Source organism: Oncorhynchus mykiss, chromosome 11 (genome assembly GCF_013265735.2).
Source record: "Oncorhynchus mykiss isolate Arlee chromosome 11, USDA_OmykA_1.1, whole genome shotgun sequence".
Taxonomy (NCBI): Eukaryota; Metazoa; Chordata; class Actinopteri; order Salmoniformes; family Salmonidae; genus Oncorhynchus; species Oncorhynchus mykiss.
In genome coordinates, this window is record NC_048575.1 from 28,498,334 (window position 1) to 28,516,590 (window position 18,257).

Here is an 18,257-nt window from a genome sequence, read left to right on the forward strand (position 1 = left end):
AATCATTATCCACTCTCTCCTCAACAAAGGAAAGGCTATCAAATTCTAGTCAGCAAACTGTTTTTGTGTTTATGGTCAGATTTTATTTTGCTGCCAGGACTACACTAAGGGAAATCAAGGTAAATCAATACCTTTCTCATAATAGAGGTATAAATGCAACAAAAAAAATTATGATCATAATTCTTTCCCCTTTCACAATTTCATATTACATTAACTACAGGAGGATTGTTCTATTAAGTCTAGAGAATGATAAATCACCTTGCAGTGGGTGGCAGTGAAAGGTTGTTGTTCTACTTGTTGTCCTTGCCCTAGGCCAGAAAAGACAGGAGGGGTCAAGAGCTGTGGAGAGTGTCTGGAGTCTGGACCACACTGTGCCTGGTGTAAGGAGGAGGTACTGTGAGGGTTCAGTCATCTGGCCTACTTGAATTACATTTGCTACTTAAATTATTGGAGTACATTAGTCTTAGAATTTTTTTTTTTTTTTCATATAATGTCCAAATAGCATGATACTTTGTTTTACTGTTCTTCCATGATGTGTAGACTTTCACAGAACCAGGTTAGCATACGTGGGATCATTGTGACACCTCCAGGGCTCTGCTGGAGAGAGGCTGCCTGGTGGAGCACCTCAAGAACCCCAGAGGTTCCACAGGCCTTCTGGAGAACCACAAGGTCACCTCCAGGCCCCAGGACCAGAAACACCAGCCCAGGCTGGACCCCAACCACATTACCCAGCTATAGCCCCAGAGAGTCCTGCTGCACCTGTGCCCTGGTAGGGCATGTGTATATATAAATTGTACATATAAGTCATTGGTCATTATAGTGACATATAATTAATACTGTATGTCAGCAGAGGGGACATATAACTACAATGGTTAAATGCCATTATTTTGAACCATTCTGACGAGACCATGAGGGGGGCATCGAAACTCCGGAAACCTTGACTCACCAGAGGGGGCCTGGATGCCTTGATGCAGGCCGCCATGTGTGAAATAAAGTGAGGTCGGGTACACACCCAGTAGGGGGTAGAGCTGCTGTGTTGGATTGTTATGTTGTTTTGTCTGGGTTAGTGTGTTTGTGTTACCTTAACTCCTTTTGGGATCATTTTTAGACCAATTGGCTGTGCGTATTAATGGGCCTCTCTCTTTGTCCTTCTCTCTTTCTTTCTCTTTCTTTGACTCTCTTTTCTCTCCCAGGAGGATATTGGCTGGAGGAACGTCACCCGTTTGCTGGTGTTCTCCACTGATGCTGGCTTCCACTTTGCTGGAGACAGTGAACCTGGGAGCGATCGTTCTGCCCAACGATGGGAAATGTCACCTGGAAAACAATGTGTACACCAGAGGTAACCTCCAGGTACAGCTATGCTCTATCCAGAACCCCTCAATAAACACAATAGGATTTGCAAGTATAACAGAGTTCCTTGAGCTAATTCCAAGGCTAAAACTCAGTGGGATAACACAGCCTTGTAGAGTGCATGCAGGAAACCCTGGTTTGTATCCCATTGGTCACACTAGCATGTCTCTAACGGAAGACTAAATAGTGGGATCTTCCTTTTTATTCTTACAGTAGCCAGTGTAAGAGGATATTAGGGAGTTCCAGTAAATCCATGCAGTACAGACTGCAGAAGTAGCCGACAGACAGAAGTCAACGGCAGTGATTTAAAGGTCAACATCATTTGTAAAGAGGATACTGACAGGCACTTCCTGATTTGAAACAGCTGGGGTCACCATGAAATAATCCTGACAGAGCCTTTTATCTCCTAAACTAAGTCTGTGTGTTTGTGTGTATGTGTGTGTGTGTGTGTGTTTTATCGAGCCTCCCTCCACACTGTGCTACTGAGTGTGTTACAGACCATTTCTGGTTGGATAAGTACCCACCCAGGGTGGGGAATGGACATGTGAAATATGGATCCCCACACTCCTTCTAAATTGGAATTATTTAGCCCTTCTCAGAAAAGGAAATGGAATGTTTGTCTGATAGAGTGGGGGTAGAGCTAGAAATAGAGAGAATGTACTGTCTGTCTTCCTGTTAGGACTATCCCTCTGTGGCTCACCTTGCTAAGAAGCTGAGAGAAAAAAATACATACAGATCATCTTTGCTGTGACCGAGGACGTCACACACCTGTACGAGGTAGAAACCCATCTTTGTCTCCTCCTCCTCATCCATTCCTCCCTCCCTCCCTCCCTCCCTCCCTCCAACCACAACATTACACTAAATATCTTTGACAGCACAATACAGTATATTTAGTTTAACAGTAACTCTTCTGTATTTTATCAAGATGGATGTAGTGTTGTTTTATTCTTCTGGCAGATCCTGAAGAGCACTTTCTCAAAAAGTGCTGTCGGAACGCTCTCCAACAACTCCCAAAACATCCCGCGTATAATAGGCATATAACGTAAGTGCAGCAAAATACTCCCTTCCTACACAGGTCATTATTTCTGTGTGTATGAGGCTGCTGACGAACTGCTGACACCTCCTCAGCTACAGAGGTTAACTGTCACACACACATGCACACACATGCACGCGCAGACACAGACCCACACATACACACACTCCTCCTCAGCTAAAAAGGTTAACTCTGTTATTGACCCCAGGACCTGACCTCTGAGGTTGTTATGGAGAAGAGATAGCTGCCTGCAGGCTTCCAGATATCATACAGCTCCCACTGTAAGAACAATGATGAAGAGCTGCTGGAGAGAGAGGACCAGGGAAGGTGGTGCTCCAATATATCCATTGGTGATGAGGTGTGTGTGTGTGTGTGTGTGAGAGAGAGATACATACAGTTGAAGTTATATACACCTCAGCCAAACACATTTAAACTCAGTTTTTCACAATTCCTGACATTTAATCCTAGCAAATATTCCCTGTCTTAGGTCAGTTAGTATCACCACTTTATTTTAAGAATGTGAAATGTCAGAATAATAGTAGAGAGATGCAAGGGATTTCCTCCTCTTCTTCCGAAGAGGAGAGGCGAGAAGGATCGGAGGACCAATATGCGGCGTGGTAAGTGTCCATTATATTTAATAAATACTGAACACGACAACAATACAAAAATAACAAAGTGAATAGATAAGAAAACCAAAACAGTCCCGTGTGGAAACAAACACTGACAGAAAATAAACACCCCACAAACAAACAGTGAAACCCAGGCTACCTAAGTATGATTCTAAATCAGAGACAACTAATGACACCTGCCTCTGATTGAGAACCATACTAGGCCGAAACATAGAAATACCAAAATCATAGAAAAACAAACATAGACTGCCCACCCCAACTCACGCCCTGACCATACAAAATAATGACAAAACAACGGAAATAAAGGTCAGAACGTGACAGTAACTACTCTAGCCCGGACCCTCCAGAGTGCAGGCACAGGTTGAACCGGGCTGTGGGAAAGCACGGGAGATCTAGTGCCTACTACGCGCACCTCTCTCTCCCTTAGGCTCCACTCCCACATTTGCCCGGCACAAGCGCATTCAGGATGCACTGCACCCTCCCAGCACCCTGGAGACACAGCACGCAGACCCGGCGCAGGATACCCTGGACCGAAACGGCGTACCTGCGACCAGACACGCTGAGCAGGCACCATACCCTTGGCTGGATGCCCACACTTGCATGACACTCTCGGGGGGCTGCCCTATAGCGCACCAGGCTATGGGCACGTACTTGCGACACCGTGCGCTTAACCGCATAACACGGTGCCTGACCAGTAACGCGCTGCTTATAATAAGCACGAGGAGTGAGCTCAGGTCTGCTACCTGGCTTAGCCCCACACCTCGTGTGCCTCCCCCAAAATGACAAAATAACGGAAATAAAGGTCAGAACGTGACAAGAGAATGATTAATTTTAACTTTTATTTCTTACATCACATTCCCAGTGGATCAGAAGTTTACATACACTCAATTAGTATTTGGTAGCACTGCCTTTAAATTGTTTAACTTGGGTAAAACGTTTAAGGGTTGCCTTTCACAAACTTTCCACAAAAATATGGGTGAATTTTGGCCCATTCCTCCTGACAGAGCTGGTGTAACTGAGTCAGGTTTGTAGGCCTCCATGCTCGCACACGCTTTTTAAGTTATGCCACAAATCTTCTATAGGATTGAGATCAGGGCTTTGTGATGGCAACTCCAATACCTTGACTTTGTTGTCCTTAAGCCATTTTGCCACAACTTTGGAAGTATGCTTGGGGTCATTGTCCATTTGGAAGACCCATTTGCGACCAAGCTTTAACTTCCTGACTGATGTCTTGAGATGTTGCTTCAATAAAAGCCACCATCCACAGAAAAGCATCCCCACAACATGATGCTGCCACCCCCGTTCTTCACGGTTGGGATGGTGTTCTTCCCCTTTTTCCTCCAAATATAACAATAGTCATTATGGCCAAAAAGTTATATTTTTGTTTCATCAGACCAGAGAACATTTCTTCAATAAGTACGATCTTTGTCCCCATGTGCAGTTGCAAACCGTAGTCTGGCTTTTTTATGGCGGTTTTGGAGAAGTGGCTTCTTCCTTGCCGAGTGGCCTTTCAGGTTATTTCAAAATAGGACTCGTTTTACTGTGGACTTTTGTACCTCTTTCCTCCAGCATCTTCACAAGGGTCTTTGTTGCTGTTCTGGGATTGATTTGCACTTTTCGCACCAAAGTACGTTAATCTCTAGGAGACAGAATGCGTCTCCTTCCTGAGCGGTATGACGGCTGCGTGGTCCCATGGTGTTTTACTTGCGTACTATTGTTTGTACAGATGAATGTGATACCTTCAGGCGTTTGGAAATTGCTCCCAAGGAGAAACCAGACTTGTGGAGGTCTACATTTTTTTTCTGAGGTCTTGGTTGATTTATTTTGATTTTCCCATGATGTCAAGCAAAGAGGCACTGAGTTTGAAGGTAGACCTTGAAATACATCCACAGGTACACCTCCAATTGACTCAAAGTATGTAAATTAGCCTATCAGAAGCTTCTAAAGCCATGACATCATTTTCTGGAATTTCCCAAGCTGTTTAAACGCACAGTCAACTTAGTGTATGTAAACTTCTGACCCACTGGAATTGTGATACAGTGAATTTTAAGTTAAATAATCTGTCTGTATACAATTGTTGGAAAAATTACTTGTGTCATGAACAAAGTAGATGTCCTAACCGACTTGCCAAAACTATAGTTTGTTAACAAGAAATTTGTGGAGTGGTTGAAAAACAAGTTTTAATGACTCCAATGTAAGTGTATGTAAACTTCTGACTTCAGATGTATTTCAGGGCTACATAACTACAGTGGGGAAAAAAAGTATTTTGTCAGCCACCAATTGTGCAAGTTCTCCCACTTAAAACTTAAAAAGATGAGAGAGGCCTGTAATTTTCATCATTTTCATCACTTCAACTATGACAGACAACATGAGAATAAAAAAATCCAGAAAATAACATTGTAGGATTTTTATTGAATTTATTTGCAAATTATGGTGGAAAATAAGTAGTTGGTCACCTACAAACAAGCAAGATTTCTGGCTCTCACAGACCTGTAACTTCTTCTTTAGGAGGCTCCTCTGTCCTCCACTCGTTACCTGTATTAATGGCACCTGTTTGAACTTGTTATCAGTATAAAAGACACCTGTCCGCAACCTCAAGGTCACACTCTAAACTCCACTATGGCCAAGACCAAAGAGCTGTCAAAGGACACCATAAACAAAATTGTAGACCTGCACCAGGCTGGGAAGACTGAATCTGCAATAGGTAAGCTGCTTGGTTTGAAGAAATCAACTGTGGGAGCAATTATTAGGAAATGGAAGACCTTCAAAACCACTGATAATCTCCCTCGATCTGGGGCTCCACGCAAGATCTCACCCCGTGGGGTCAAAATTGTCACAAGAACGGTGAGCAAAAATCCCAGAACCACACGGGGGGGACCTAGTGAATGACCTGCAGAGAGCTGGGACCAAAGTAACAAAGCCTGCCATCAGTAACACACTACGCCGCCAGGGACTCAAATCCTGTAGTGCCAGACGTGTCCCCCTGCTTAAGCCAGTACATGTCCAGGCCCGTCTGAAGTTTGCTAGAGAGCATTTGGATGATCCAGAAGAAGATTGGGAGAATGTCATATGGTCAGATGAAACCAAAATCGTACTTTTTGGTAAAAACTCAACTCGTCGTGTTTGGAGGACAAAGAATGTTGAGTTGCATCCAAATAACACCATACCTACTGTGAAGCATGGGGGTGGAAACATCATGCTTTGGGGCTGTTTTTCTGCAAAGGGACCAGGACGACTGATCCGTGTGAAGGAAAGAATGAATGGGGCCATGTATCGTGAGATTTTGAGTGAAAACCTCCTTCCATCAGCAAAGGCATTGAAGATGAAACGTTGCTGGGTCTTTCAGCATGACAATGATCCCAAACACACCGCCCGGGCACCAAAGGAGTGGCTTCGTAAGAAGCATTTCAAGGTCCTGGAGTGGCCTAGCCAGTCTCCAGATCTCAACCCCATAGAAAATCTTTGGAGGGAGTTGAACATCCGTGTTGCCCAGCAACAGCCCCAAAACATCACTGCTCTAGAGGAGATCTGCATGGAGGAATGGGCCAAAATACCAGCAACAGTGTGTGAAAACCTCGTGAAGACTTACAGAAAACGTTTGACCTCTGTCATTGCCAACAAAGGGTATATAACAAAGTATTGAGATAAACTTTTGTTATTGACCAAATACTTATTTTCCACCATAATTTGCAAATAAATAAATAAAAAATCCTACAATGTGATTTTCTGGATTTTTTTCCCTCATTTTGTCTCGTCCACATATGTTAGCTCATGATGCACTGCATCTGCTTCGAGCTCTATGACTCTCTGAAAGAGACAAGACAAAACAATGTAGCACAGTACAAAAAGACAGGGATCAGTCAATATCATGTAGCACCAAGCCCTTCCAGATCCAGTATCAATGATTGGATAGTACAGCTTACCTCCATGTCTGTCTGGTACCAGTATGGGACAGTTGTGTGGGGTCATCAAGCCCCAGGGGTATAGTGAGGAGCTGGAGATTTTGCTGAAGCCCATATGTGACCGTCCATGTCAGAGGGACAGGGTTCCTCACTGTCCAGCCTGTAGCCCTGGTAACAGTGCCCTCGAGTGTGGAGTGTGCAGGTAAGAATCTGTGTCCCAAATGGCATCATATTCCGTATATAGTGCTAGCTGCAAATCCTACCCCATTGAATATGAATGACGAGGTCATCATGTCTCTTACACTTGTAGGCAGGGGTGTGTCGGAACGTTGTGTTAGAAAGTAAAGCCGGGCAAAGGGGATCATGGGAGACACCTGTGTTGCCATGACAATGACTCAGAAGAGTGCAGTGGGTATGGCGAGTATGTTTGTGGAAAGTGTTTGTGCCACAAAAGCCACAAAAATCCCACATTTCATGCTTACTATGTGCAGTTCTGTGAGTGCAGTGACTTCCGCTGTGACCAGTACCGGGGCTTACCATGTGGAGGTAGGTGTGTGCTCTCTCTCACATCTGACATACAGTTGTTATCTACTGCTTTACATAGGCAGGTCAACTGTAACGTTGTCTTTGTAATGGTCAGTGTGTGTGTGCACGTTCGTCTCGTCTCTGTGATTCCGTGCTGAGTGCCCACTGTTTGTCCCATAGCAGCCTGTGCCCCACCTGCCCTAGCGCATGCACCGCACACAGGTACGGAGTGGCAGCCAAGTGAACATTTATATCTAACATTTGTAAGAACAAGTGCATACATTGGAATTTGACTGCAAGGAGAGCTCTACACTCAGACTTGACTTTTTCCTACAAGCACCGACATTGCTGATAGCTACTTTATTGAGGAAAATGTTACTTACAATAGCTAGGTTTCCATCCAAATGGCGACAGATTTTCATGTGAATATTATCAAATCCTCATAAAAACAATATGGGCATTTCCCCACCAGAGATGTGTTTCCATCACATTGACTTGTGGAAATAAAAGGCTGTGCGTGATGACATAGTGCACATACAAATGTTGTGGTTAAATTCCCCTGTACTGAATAAAAAGTTGGGGTTGGGGTTCCATCACATTTTCAACTCAACTGATGGTTTTCTCACAAAAACGGTTGCGTCACATAGCGAGTGTGCCCACTCTGGTATTGGCACGGGCACTCTAGCCAACAGCTTGCAGATACAGCACCGGTATAGCCTACACGATGAGATCATTATGGACTAAAGAGCGAGATTATTTTTACTTGCCAAATTCACCAGAATAAGCCCATGGACATTTATTGGAAAGGAGCATCACCTTGCACTTTCACCACCTGTCAAGGGATGACGCTGGAGAGGTGAAGCAGGTACAGGGAGTCAAACATTTAATATGGAACGGACATAGAACGAGACAGGAACAGTGTAACACACCGTTTAACAAAGACAAATAAAAATCAATGCAGCAGCCGGGAACAGAGCTAGGGAACTGACAAATATAGGGGAGGGAATAAACAGGTGATGTGAGTGAGTCCAAAATCGCTGATGCGTGTGATGAGGGTAGGCAGGTGTGCGTAATTGATGATGGCAGGAGTGCGTAATGCAGGGCAAGCCTGGGGGGGAAGAGCGGGAGCAGGTGTGACACCACCCTGTGAAATTCATCATCATTTATTTCATCTGTAGCCTAATAAACTGCATGCTTTCCACACAACACGGACCACACAACATGTCATCGCGTGACTCCAAGTTGACTTTGTTATGATGGTTATTATATCAATAATTGCGCACAGACAGTTCTCGCATAATTCATTTTACCGACACGAAAAGAACCCACCTTGTCTAGCTTATTTTGTTTTGTCGACATTTGGAAAGTTTACCAACAAATGTTCTGTTTCCATCAGGCCTGTTGTGACATTTTTATCCGACATGTACTTTACTGGCATGAAAAGGTTGGATGGAAACCTAGTTTATGGCTAGGCTATGTGGTTGTCTCACCTGGCTATCATAAGATGAATGCACTAACTGTAAGTCGCTCAGGATAAGAGCGTCTCCTAAATGACAAAAATGTTAAATGTTTACATACAAGTATTCATGAAAGAGAGACACATCAAACGTTATACATATAATCACATAGCAATACAGAAAGAGAAACTTCCTACTTTCCTCCCTCCACAGGGATTGCATCCTGTGTCTGGCCTTTTACCAGGGTCTGTCAGAGGAGATGTGCCCACCTGAACCTTACCCTGGTGGGAAGCAACCTGGTCAGCTACCCCTTGCCTCTGAGCACCACCACCCCTCCAACGGTTTCCACAGATGTAAGGAGAGGGACACGGACGGGTGCTTGGTTCTCTTCTTGTATCTGGCCAGACAGAGACAGGGCTTTGCCCACATTCACGCAGCCCTAAAGAGAGGTACTAAAACCTATATTGTCAAGGATAATAATCGTTTTGCACTCATGAATGTTCACACATTTGATTGTGGTTAATTTCTCCAGCCCCATACCTCAGTTGTTCACCAAAAAAGTGCTGGGTGACCAGTTTGTTGCTGTTTAAATCCCAGATTTAAAGCCACACTCTGTCATAATTCCTGCTGTTCGAAGGTAATTTGAATTAATGACACACCAATTGCTTCTTCAAAGTGGCAAAGTGAGGTTATTGAAATGGGAGGTTGTGTCTTTAATGTTTGATGTTATTTTCTGCCTGTCAGGTGCTGATGTAGTTCAGCTGACTGCAGTGGTGTCTGGGTCCAAACTTTGATTTTATTTTTGTTTTCGTCTCCGCATAGCCTTTTCCTAGAACGTTTTGGATTTGTAAAGTTTTCTCTGTACTGCTCTGGTAACGACTCACCTCCATCCACGACCATCGAGAGTTCGCCCGCTTCCACAAAGACCAGGGAGGGATGACCTGGCTAATTGCGAGTCCTGCCCGCCCTGCTATACCCTCTGACCGCAGGCCCAGGCTCTGTTCCAAATGGCACCCTATTCCCTATATAGTGCACTACTTTTGGCCCCCCTAGCACTATATAGAGAATAGGGTGTCATTTGGGACGTAGGCCTATTCTCAGTGTCTGGCTTGCCCTGGTGTGGCTGTAGACACCATGCAAGCTACAGGTCAGACGTATCAGGGAAAGTGTTTCACCAGACTCACAAGAATATACAGTACATTAGCTGTTTTGTCTCTTCACCGTCTGTGAATGAGGATTGTGGAGGGAGAAATCCTTGGGGATCATAGGCGTACCGATAGTGTTCCTCTATACCATTACAGGGTGAGAAGCCAATCTACAAGAGTGCCATCACATCTCTTGTCAATCCAAAGTATAAATGATGGACGTGTTTAAACCAACTCAAGAAGTCTACTCACTCTTAGGCCCTTGAGCCTGTGATGGGAAAGATAATTCAACACCAAGGGACAATGGGAAGAACACACATTAGTGCCTCTCATCATTTCCATTAAGGATGCATTCATTCAGCCATGCCACAGGGTGCTCACCTTGTGGACAAATAATACAGATCATTATATATCATCAAAACATTAACTTGTTGGAGTAATATACAGTTTATTTCACCTTACGTCAGAATGAGAAAAAGGATGCAGACACTAAGAAAACAAACATGCAGGTGGCAGGCAGATTAGATTCCATATTTATATTTACAACCATTCACTGGCGTAAAGAGGTGGTGTAGTGAGGCCTTTCCACACAAATAGGCTGGCTATGTTACATCTGACTCCATCATTGAACCAGCATCAGTGATAAGGACCCATTGTCCTCTATAAGTTTTACTGTCTCCTCTCCTCTCCAAAGTGGAAACTAGCCAAGTAAGTCAGACAGCAAGTCTGAATCCCTCATGGCACCCTATTCCCTTTATAGTGCACTGGAACCATAGGGCTCTGGTCAAAAGTAGTGCACAATATAGGGAATAGAGTGCCATTAAGCACATACCCCAAGTCATCTTCAACTGAGAACATGAATCACCAAGATTAATACAAAACACAAAAAAATCATGAATATAATTTGTGATAATGCCAGATGAAATGGAGCAATTATTCTTCCCATCCTATTTGCATTTTGATGCACTTTCAAACTTTGATTTTATTTTTGTTTTCCTCTCCGCATAGCTTTTTCCTAGAACGTTTTGGATTTGAAATAAAGTTTTCAGGTACTCAATTTAAATATTGATGATAGTTTATTACACTATTACAGAGCTGGGTGTTTCAAGAGGTAGCGTACCCCTGCCTGTCAAGCCTCATCTCGCAGAGTTTCACTCATACCTATTTACTTAACCCTTTACTTTCCTGAAAGAAAATAGGGCCTGTACTAGAGTTTCACTTATACGACACCTTAAAAATGATCTGATGTTTTGCCTATTCTTTAAGGCAAAGTCTGGTCATCTCTGCTGGGGTTGGAGATGGTACTGTCTTAGGAAAAGCCTCAGTCTGTGTGGCGTGTTTGTGAGCAACCAAGTGTTGAGGTAGCCTGAGCGGGATCAGAGTGTATAGCTGAGCATGGGTCTGTAACTAAGACAGAGTGGCAGCAACAGAAGCTTTCAGCCTGATCCACAGACACCACTGGTCAAAAGTAATGCACTAAATAGGGGATAGGGTGTCATTTGGGAGACACACCGATGTCTGCAGCAGTAAGACAGCAGACTTAGCCTGAACAGCTGTTGTGCTGCTGATGTTAGCCTGACTGTGACTGGGTTTTTGTCAGGGCGACCCTGGCTGGGTGGTGGTGGTGGAGCCCGCTGGCTGAACCTGCTCAGGGGGCTTGTTGGGCTGGGAGGTGGGTCTTAGAGACTGGGTCGTAGCCTGGTTCCCTGGCTGTCGTCTCTGGTTCTGGGTGGTGGGTCTCTGGGTTTGTTTCTTCTCCAGCCGATCTTTCTCCCACTGGTGTGTAGATCGACTGTGGCTGGCCCCGGACCCTGTGCTGCTGGGGCATCGGGAGGATGACGAGGAGGAGGGTACGGATGCCCGAGATGCCCGCCGCCGGAGGTTCTGGGAGATGGAGCGATGCAGGTTGGTCATGGATGAGGAGCTTGCTGACATGGTGACCACCCAGGGGTGGTGGAGGGCCTGGATGGCGGTGAGGCGAGATGAAGGGTCCACCCCTAGGAGGCGCTCAATGAAGTCCTTAGCCAGGTTGGAAACAGAGGGCCAGGGCTATGATGGGAAGGGGAGAGGAGAGAAACAATCATTCACACTATGTATACAGTAATACAACTTATAATACAGACTTAGACCTGTTATAAAGACTAGAAATTAAAGGTCAGCTTTCATAATAACAGCTATCTGTCCTAGTAGGACTTACCTCAACTAATTTACTTTAGACTCCACTGCTCACATACATTGATGTAGTTCTATCCTTGAGCTGTTCATGTCTTTTACTGTTCTGTATTATGTCATGTTTTATGTTTTGTGTGGACCCCAGGAAGAGTAGCTGCTGCTTTCGCAACAGCTAATGGGTATCCTAATAAAATACCAGATGGTCTATACTGCAGATTATACTGCATTTCTAAAATAGCAGAGTCCATTCTCACTATTCCCTAGATACCCTTCAAGTGTAACAGCCCCATTATTCGGTGAATCTAGTTTCTAAATACTTGATTGGACGACGACAGGACGTATTCAAAGTCCCGTTCAATCAAAATTGACACCAACTTCCAGGTATACATCCGATACTGCACCTTATTCCCTTTATAGTGTACTACATATTGGACACACAGAACAAGATTCGATTAAATAGGTCTCTACGAGTGTGTTCCCTGACCTCTGCTGCCCAACAGTCAGGATGAGAAATACAAAAGCACAGCTAAACGTCACTGGGTAAATGGACCGGTCTTGGCTGAATTACTTTGAAACCTGAATATGACAAAACTGGATTTAGGTCTATGTGGGAATGGGTCCTAGGATAATTCTTTTTATTTACACTAGCTTCACAAAACAACCCTGCTTCACACCACATCTATGGGGTCTTTCAGTTCATTGTTCATTCAAATATCAAATTATCCCCCTTTGTAATGATTAAAATGACACTCATGAGTAGACCGTCATCAACGTGCAGTGTCTTTTCAATAAAGAATACATCATCCGTTTAATAAATCAGAATCCTTTTGGCATTCTGTCATAGAGACAACGATCCTCATAATCAAGTTGTTCTTAACAGTAACCCAAATTGTGCTAAAAAAGCCTGAAGTGCACTGTGACTTAGTGACCTTTGTGTCACCTCTCCGCATTCACAGGTGCAGCTGGCAATGATGCAATTGTTTTGGTATTAGTGTAACGGCTGTTGGAAGGAGTGGAGGACCAAGGTGCAGCGTGGTACGTGTTCATCTTTATTATTTGAACTGAACACCGATTAACAAAAAAACAACGAAGAGCACGAAAGAAACCGTTCTGTCTGGAGCAGACACACAAAACAGAAAATAACTACCCACACCACACAGGTGGGAAAAGGTTACCTAAGTATGGTTCTCAATTAGAGACAATGATTGAGAACCACACCCGGCCAAACACACAGAACGAGAAAACATAGAACCCACAACATAGAATGCCCACCCCAACTCACGCCCTGACCAAACCAAAATAGAGACATAAAAGGATCTCTAAGGTCAGGGCGTGACAATTAGAAAGTATAGCATGCTTAGCATTGGCGTTGACAACAGTGACAGGTGAAATCAATATTAATAATACATATAGTACCAGTCAAAAGTTTGGACACACCTACTCATTCAAGGGTTCTTCTTTATTTTTTACATTGTAGAATAATAGCGAAGACATCAAAACAACGAAATAACACATATGGAATCATGTAGTAAGCAAAAAAGTGCTAAATAAATCAAAATATATTTTACATGTGAGATTCCTCAAAGTAGCCACCCTTTGCCTTGATGACAGCTTTGCACACTCTTGAAATTCTCTCAACCAGCTTCATGAGGTAGTCACCTGGAATGCATTTCAATTAACAGGTGTGCCTTGTTAAAAGTTAATTTGTGGAATTTCTTTCCTTAATGTGTTTGAGCCAATCAGTTGTGTTGTGACGAGGTAGGGGTGGTATACAGAAGATACCCCTATTTGGTAAAATACCAAGTATATATTATGGCAAGAACAGTTCAAATCAGCAAAGAGAAACGACATTCCATCATTACTTTAAGACATGAAGGTCAGTCAATACGGAACATTTCAAGAACTTTGAGTATTTCTTTAAGTCAATCGCAAAAAACATCCATCGCAAAAGCCACAGGAAAGGAAGACCCAGAGTTACCTCTACTGCAGAGGATAAGTTCATTAGAGTTACCAGCCTCAGAAATTGCAGCACAAATAAATGTTTCACAGAGTTCAAGTAACAGACACATCTCAACATCAACTGTTCAGAGGAGACTGCGTGAATCAGTCCTTCATGGTCGAATTGCTGCAAAGGAGCCACTACTAAAAGGACACCAATAAGAAGAAGAGACTTACTTGGGCCAAGAAAACGAGCAATGGACATTAGACCGGTGGAAATCTGTCCCTTGGTCTGATGAGTCCCTATTTGAGATTTTTGGTTCCAACCGTTGTGTCTTTGTGAGACGCGGAGTAGGTGAACAGATGATGTCTGCATGTGTGATTCCCACCGTGAAGCACGGAGGAGGAGCTGTGATGGTGTAGGGGTGCTTTGCTGGTGACACTGTATGTGATTATTTTAGAACTCAAGGGACACTTAAACTTCTTAGGGATAGGCAACCCATCAACGGGACAGTTGTAAATCATGCAGCGCCTTGTGTTACGATCGCTGATTTTAGAGAAACAACAAATGTCCGGTACATAAGTGTCTTATATCGGCTGAAAGCTTAAATTCTTGTTAATATAACTGCACTGTCCAATTCTGTAAATTCACCTCTGAAGGTGAAATCTGTACTTACATTCTGAAATCTTGCTCTGATTTATCATCAAAATGGTCCCAGAGATAACATGAAGTGTAGTTTTGTTAGATAAAATCCTTTATCATATCAGAAAAAAGTCCATATAGCATGCATGATTGATTTTGTATTTCCACTCGTTCAATTTGCAAAGAAAGGAATCTGTGAAAATCTAACCCTAAACGTTGTTTCAACCAGTCAAATCACGTTCGTATTTATTCCCCAGAGATCCTAGAAAGTAACCAGACTTCACTATATCATTAGGGGTGTAGTACATCCTATAGGACACCAAATTTGGTCAGAGAGCGAGACCTTCATGGCACGCCAATGACGTGGGAAGTCTTCACTTGATTGACTGTAACTTTGTCAAATAAGCACCAATCAGGGTCAAACAAAGCTAGCTAGATAGCCAATGAACTGGGATTTACGGAAGTATTCGGAAACCCCTTATTTGTTGCAAAATGTAGATGTGCGACTGCAAGACTTTTCCTTTTGGTCAAAAATGATTAGAATATGGAGAGTTGTGAAGTTATGAAAACTGGGTGTTTTGCAAATGTTGAACTTATAATATGGCTACTAATACTGGAAAAGCTAAATAAAAGTTCATGTATTCTGATTTGACGATATTCTTGCAGAAAAATGAAATAGGGCGGCAGGTAGTCTAGTGGTTAGAGCGTTGGACAAGTAACCGAAAGGATGCTAGATCAAATCCCTGAGCTGACAAGGTAAAACATTTGTCGTTCTGCCCCTGAACAAGGCAGGTAACACACTGTTCCTAGGCCGTCATTGTAAATAAGAATTTGTTCTTAACTGACTTCCCTGGTTAAATAAATAAAACATGTCTTCTTCACGATTTGCCCAAATGTACCTTGGTGACTGCACACTAAATGTCATGTAGTTTGCTAATACTTAAAGTTATCCGTTGGCACACACACGGCTACCATCAGAATTACAACCAGAGTGATGGCTAGATGTGGGACCTTTCTGTTGCATTTCAAAGATGGTGGTAAAACATTTTTTTAAATGTTTTTTATTTTCTTAGTATTTTCTTCTACCAGATCTATTGTGATATATTCTCCTACATTTCCACAAACTTCAAAGTGTTTCCTTTCAAATGGTACCAAGAATATGCATATACTTGCGTCAGGGCCTGAGCTACAGGCAGTTAGATTTGAGTATGTCATTTTTGGCGAAAATTGAAAAAAAGGGGGCTATCCGTAATTAACCAGCATGGCTACCACAGCATTTTGCAGCGATACGCCATCCCATCTGGTTTGCGCTTAGTGGGACAATAATTTGTTTTTCAACAGGACAATAATCCGACACACCTCCAGGCTGTGTAAGAGCTATTTGACCAAGAAGGAGAGTGATGGAGTGCTGCATCAGATGACCTGGCCTCCACAATCAACCGACCTCAACCGAATTGAGATAGTTTGGGATGAGTTGGACCGCAGAGTGAAGGAAAAGCAGCGAACAAGTGCTCAGCATATGTGTGAACTTCCTCAAGACTGTTGGAAAAGCATTCCAGGTGAAGTTGGTTGATATAATGTCAAGAGTGTGTAAAGATGTCATCAAGGCAAAGAGTGGCTACTTTGAAGAATCTCAAATATAAAATATATTTTGATTTGTTCAACACTTTTTTGGTTACTACATGATTCCATATGTGTTATTTCATAGTTTTGATGTCTTCACTATTATTCTACAATGTAGAAAATAGTCAAAATAAAGAACAACCCTTGAATGAGTAGGTGTGTCGAAACGGTTGACTGGTACTGTGTATTGATTATAATACTTTAATACCATAATAGCTCAAGAACAACATCTACCAAATCTACCTGTTGCCTAAACAACCAAGACTCAAACTCATCAATGTCATTCAACAAAGAAAATGTCATAAACTCCAAAATAATGACTAATTTCCTTCACACTAAGCTCTCTCTATAAATACTTTTGAGGCTTTGATTATTTGAAATAGTGTAATCATTTGTTACCTCAGGCTAAGTGCCATTTACTTGTATTATTACTGTCAATGCACAATGCAATGCATGATAAGCTTTTCTCACTTTACTGCTAAGTAGAGCATGATACCGTCAATTAAAATATAGCAAACATCTCACTTTAAAATGTTCTTCTGTACAATAAGGGCCACAACAACAACCCAAGGAAAACAGTGGATGAATTAATGTTTCTCTCTTATTCTTAATTCAACCTCGCAAAAGCAGATAAACCTCGCTCTTCGGGGAAGGTCTCGCTCCTCTCTATTTTAATCCAGAAATGCATTTCTCCTTTTGTGTCTCTCACCCAGTAATGACAATTAATCAACCATGAAATTGACAATTGCAAAACTGTTGCCAGGGAGATGAATTTAAAGAGAAGCAGGTCTCACTCATAGACACAGTGTACTACACTAGAGAGAGCTGAGAGAGATGAAGAGAAAGAGGGAGAAGTCAACTGTCTGTCTGTAACTGAGCAGAAAGTACTGCACACAAAGCACCATAAACATGCTCCTCACAGACTCCCTTCACTGTGTTATTTCACACCTGAGAGAAGCAGTTTTTGATTGAGCTCCCACACCACATGCCGGTGTTTGTCTGTCCTTCATAATTTTCTGACTGATGATTGCTTACAGTGCCTTCAGAAAGCATTCATACCTCTTAACTTATTACACATTTTGCTGTGTTACAGCCTGAATTTAAAATGGATTAAATAGATTTTTCTCTCTCACTCATCTACACACAATACCCCATAATGACAAAATGAAAACAGTTTTTTATACATTGTTGCACATTTATTGAAAATGAAACACAGAAATATCTAATTTACATACAGTGCCTTGCGAAAGTATTCGGCCCCCTTGAACTTTGCGACCTTTTGCCACATTTCAGGCTTCAAACATAAAGATATAAAACTGTATTTTTTTGTGAAGAATCAACAACAAGTGGGACACAATCATGAAGTGGAACGACATTTATTGGATATGTAAAACTTTTTTAACAAATCAAAAACTGAAAAATTGGGCGTGCAAAATTATTCAGCCCCCTTAAGTTAATACTTTGTAGCGCCACCTTTTGCTGCGATTACAGCTGTAAGTCGCTTGGGGTATGTCTCTATCAGTTTTGCACATCGAGAGACTGACATTTTTTCCCATTCCTCCTTGCAAAACAGCTCGAGCTCAGTGAGGTTGGATGGAGAGCATTTGTGAACAGCAGTTTTCAGTTCTTTCCACAGATTCTCGATTGGATTCAGGTCTGGACTTTGACTTGGCCATTCTAACACCTGGATATGTTTATTTTTGAACCATTCCATTGTAGATTTTGCTTTATGTTTTGGATCATTGTCTTGTTGGAAGACAAATCTCCGTCCCAGTCTCAGGTCTTTTGCAGACTCCATCAGGTTTTCTTCCAGAATGGTCCTGTATTTGGCTCCATCCAT

At 42.7% G+C, this 18,257-nt stretch overlaps 1 protein-coding gene and 1 pseudogene across 1 annotated transcript in view; one reads left to right on the forward strand and one right to left on the reverse strand.

The window, feature by feature from the left end:
- Positions 1-776: 776 nt before the first annotated feature.
- On the forward strand, positions 777-7,683 carry LOC118937385 (annotated as a pseudogene).
- Positions 7,684-10,480: 2,797 nt separating this feature from the next.
- The window catches only part of LOC110535562 (serine/threonine-protein kinase H1-like), a 34,740-nt gene continuing 26,963 nt past the window's right edge, over positions 10,481-18,257 (reverse strand). The window contains exon 4 of the mRNA XM_021620627.2: positions 10,481-12,090. Within this exon, the coding sequence (XP_021476302.1) occupies positions 11,638-12,090 (453 nt within the window). The 3' untranslated portion in view covers positions 10,481-11,637. The remainder of the gene's footprint in view (positions 12,091-18,257) is intronic.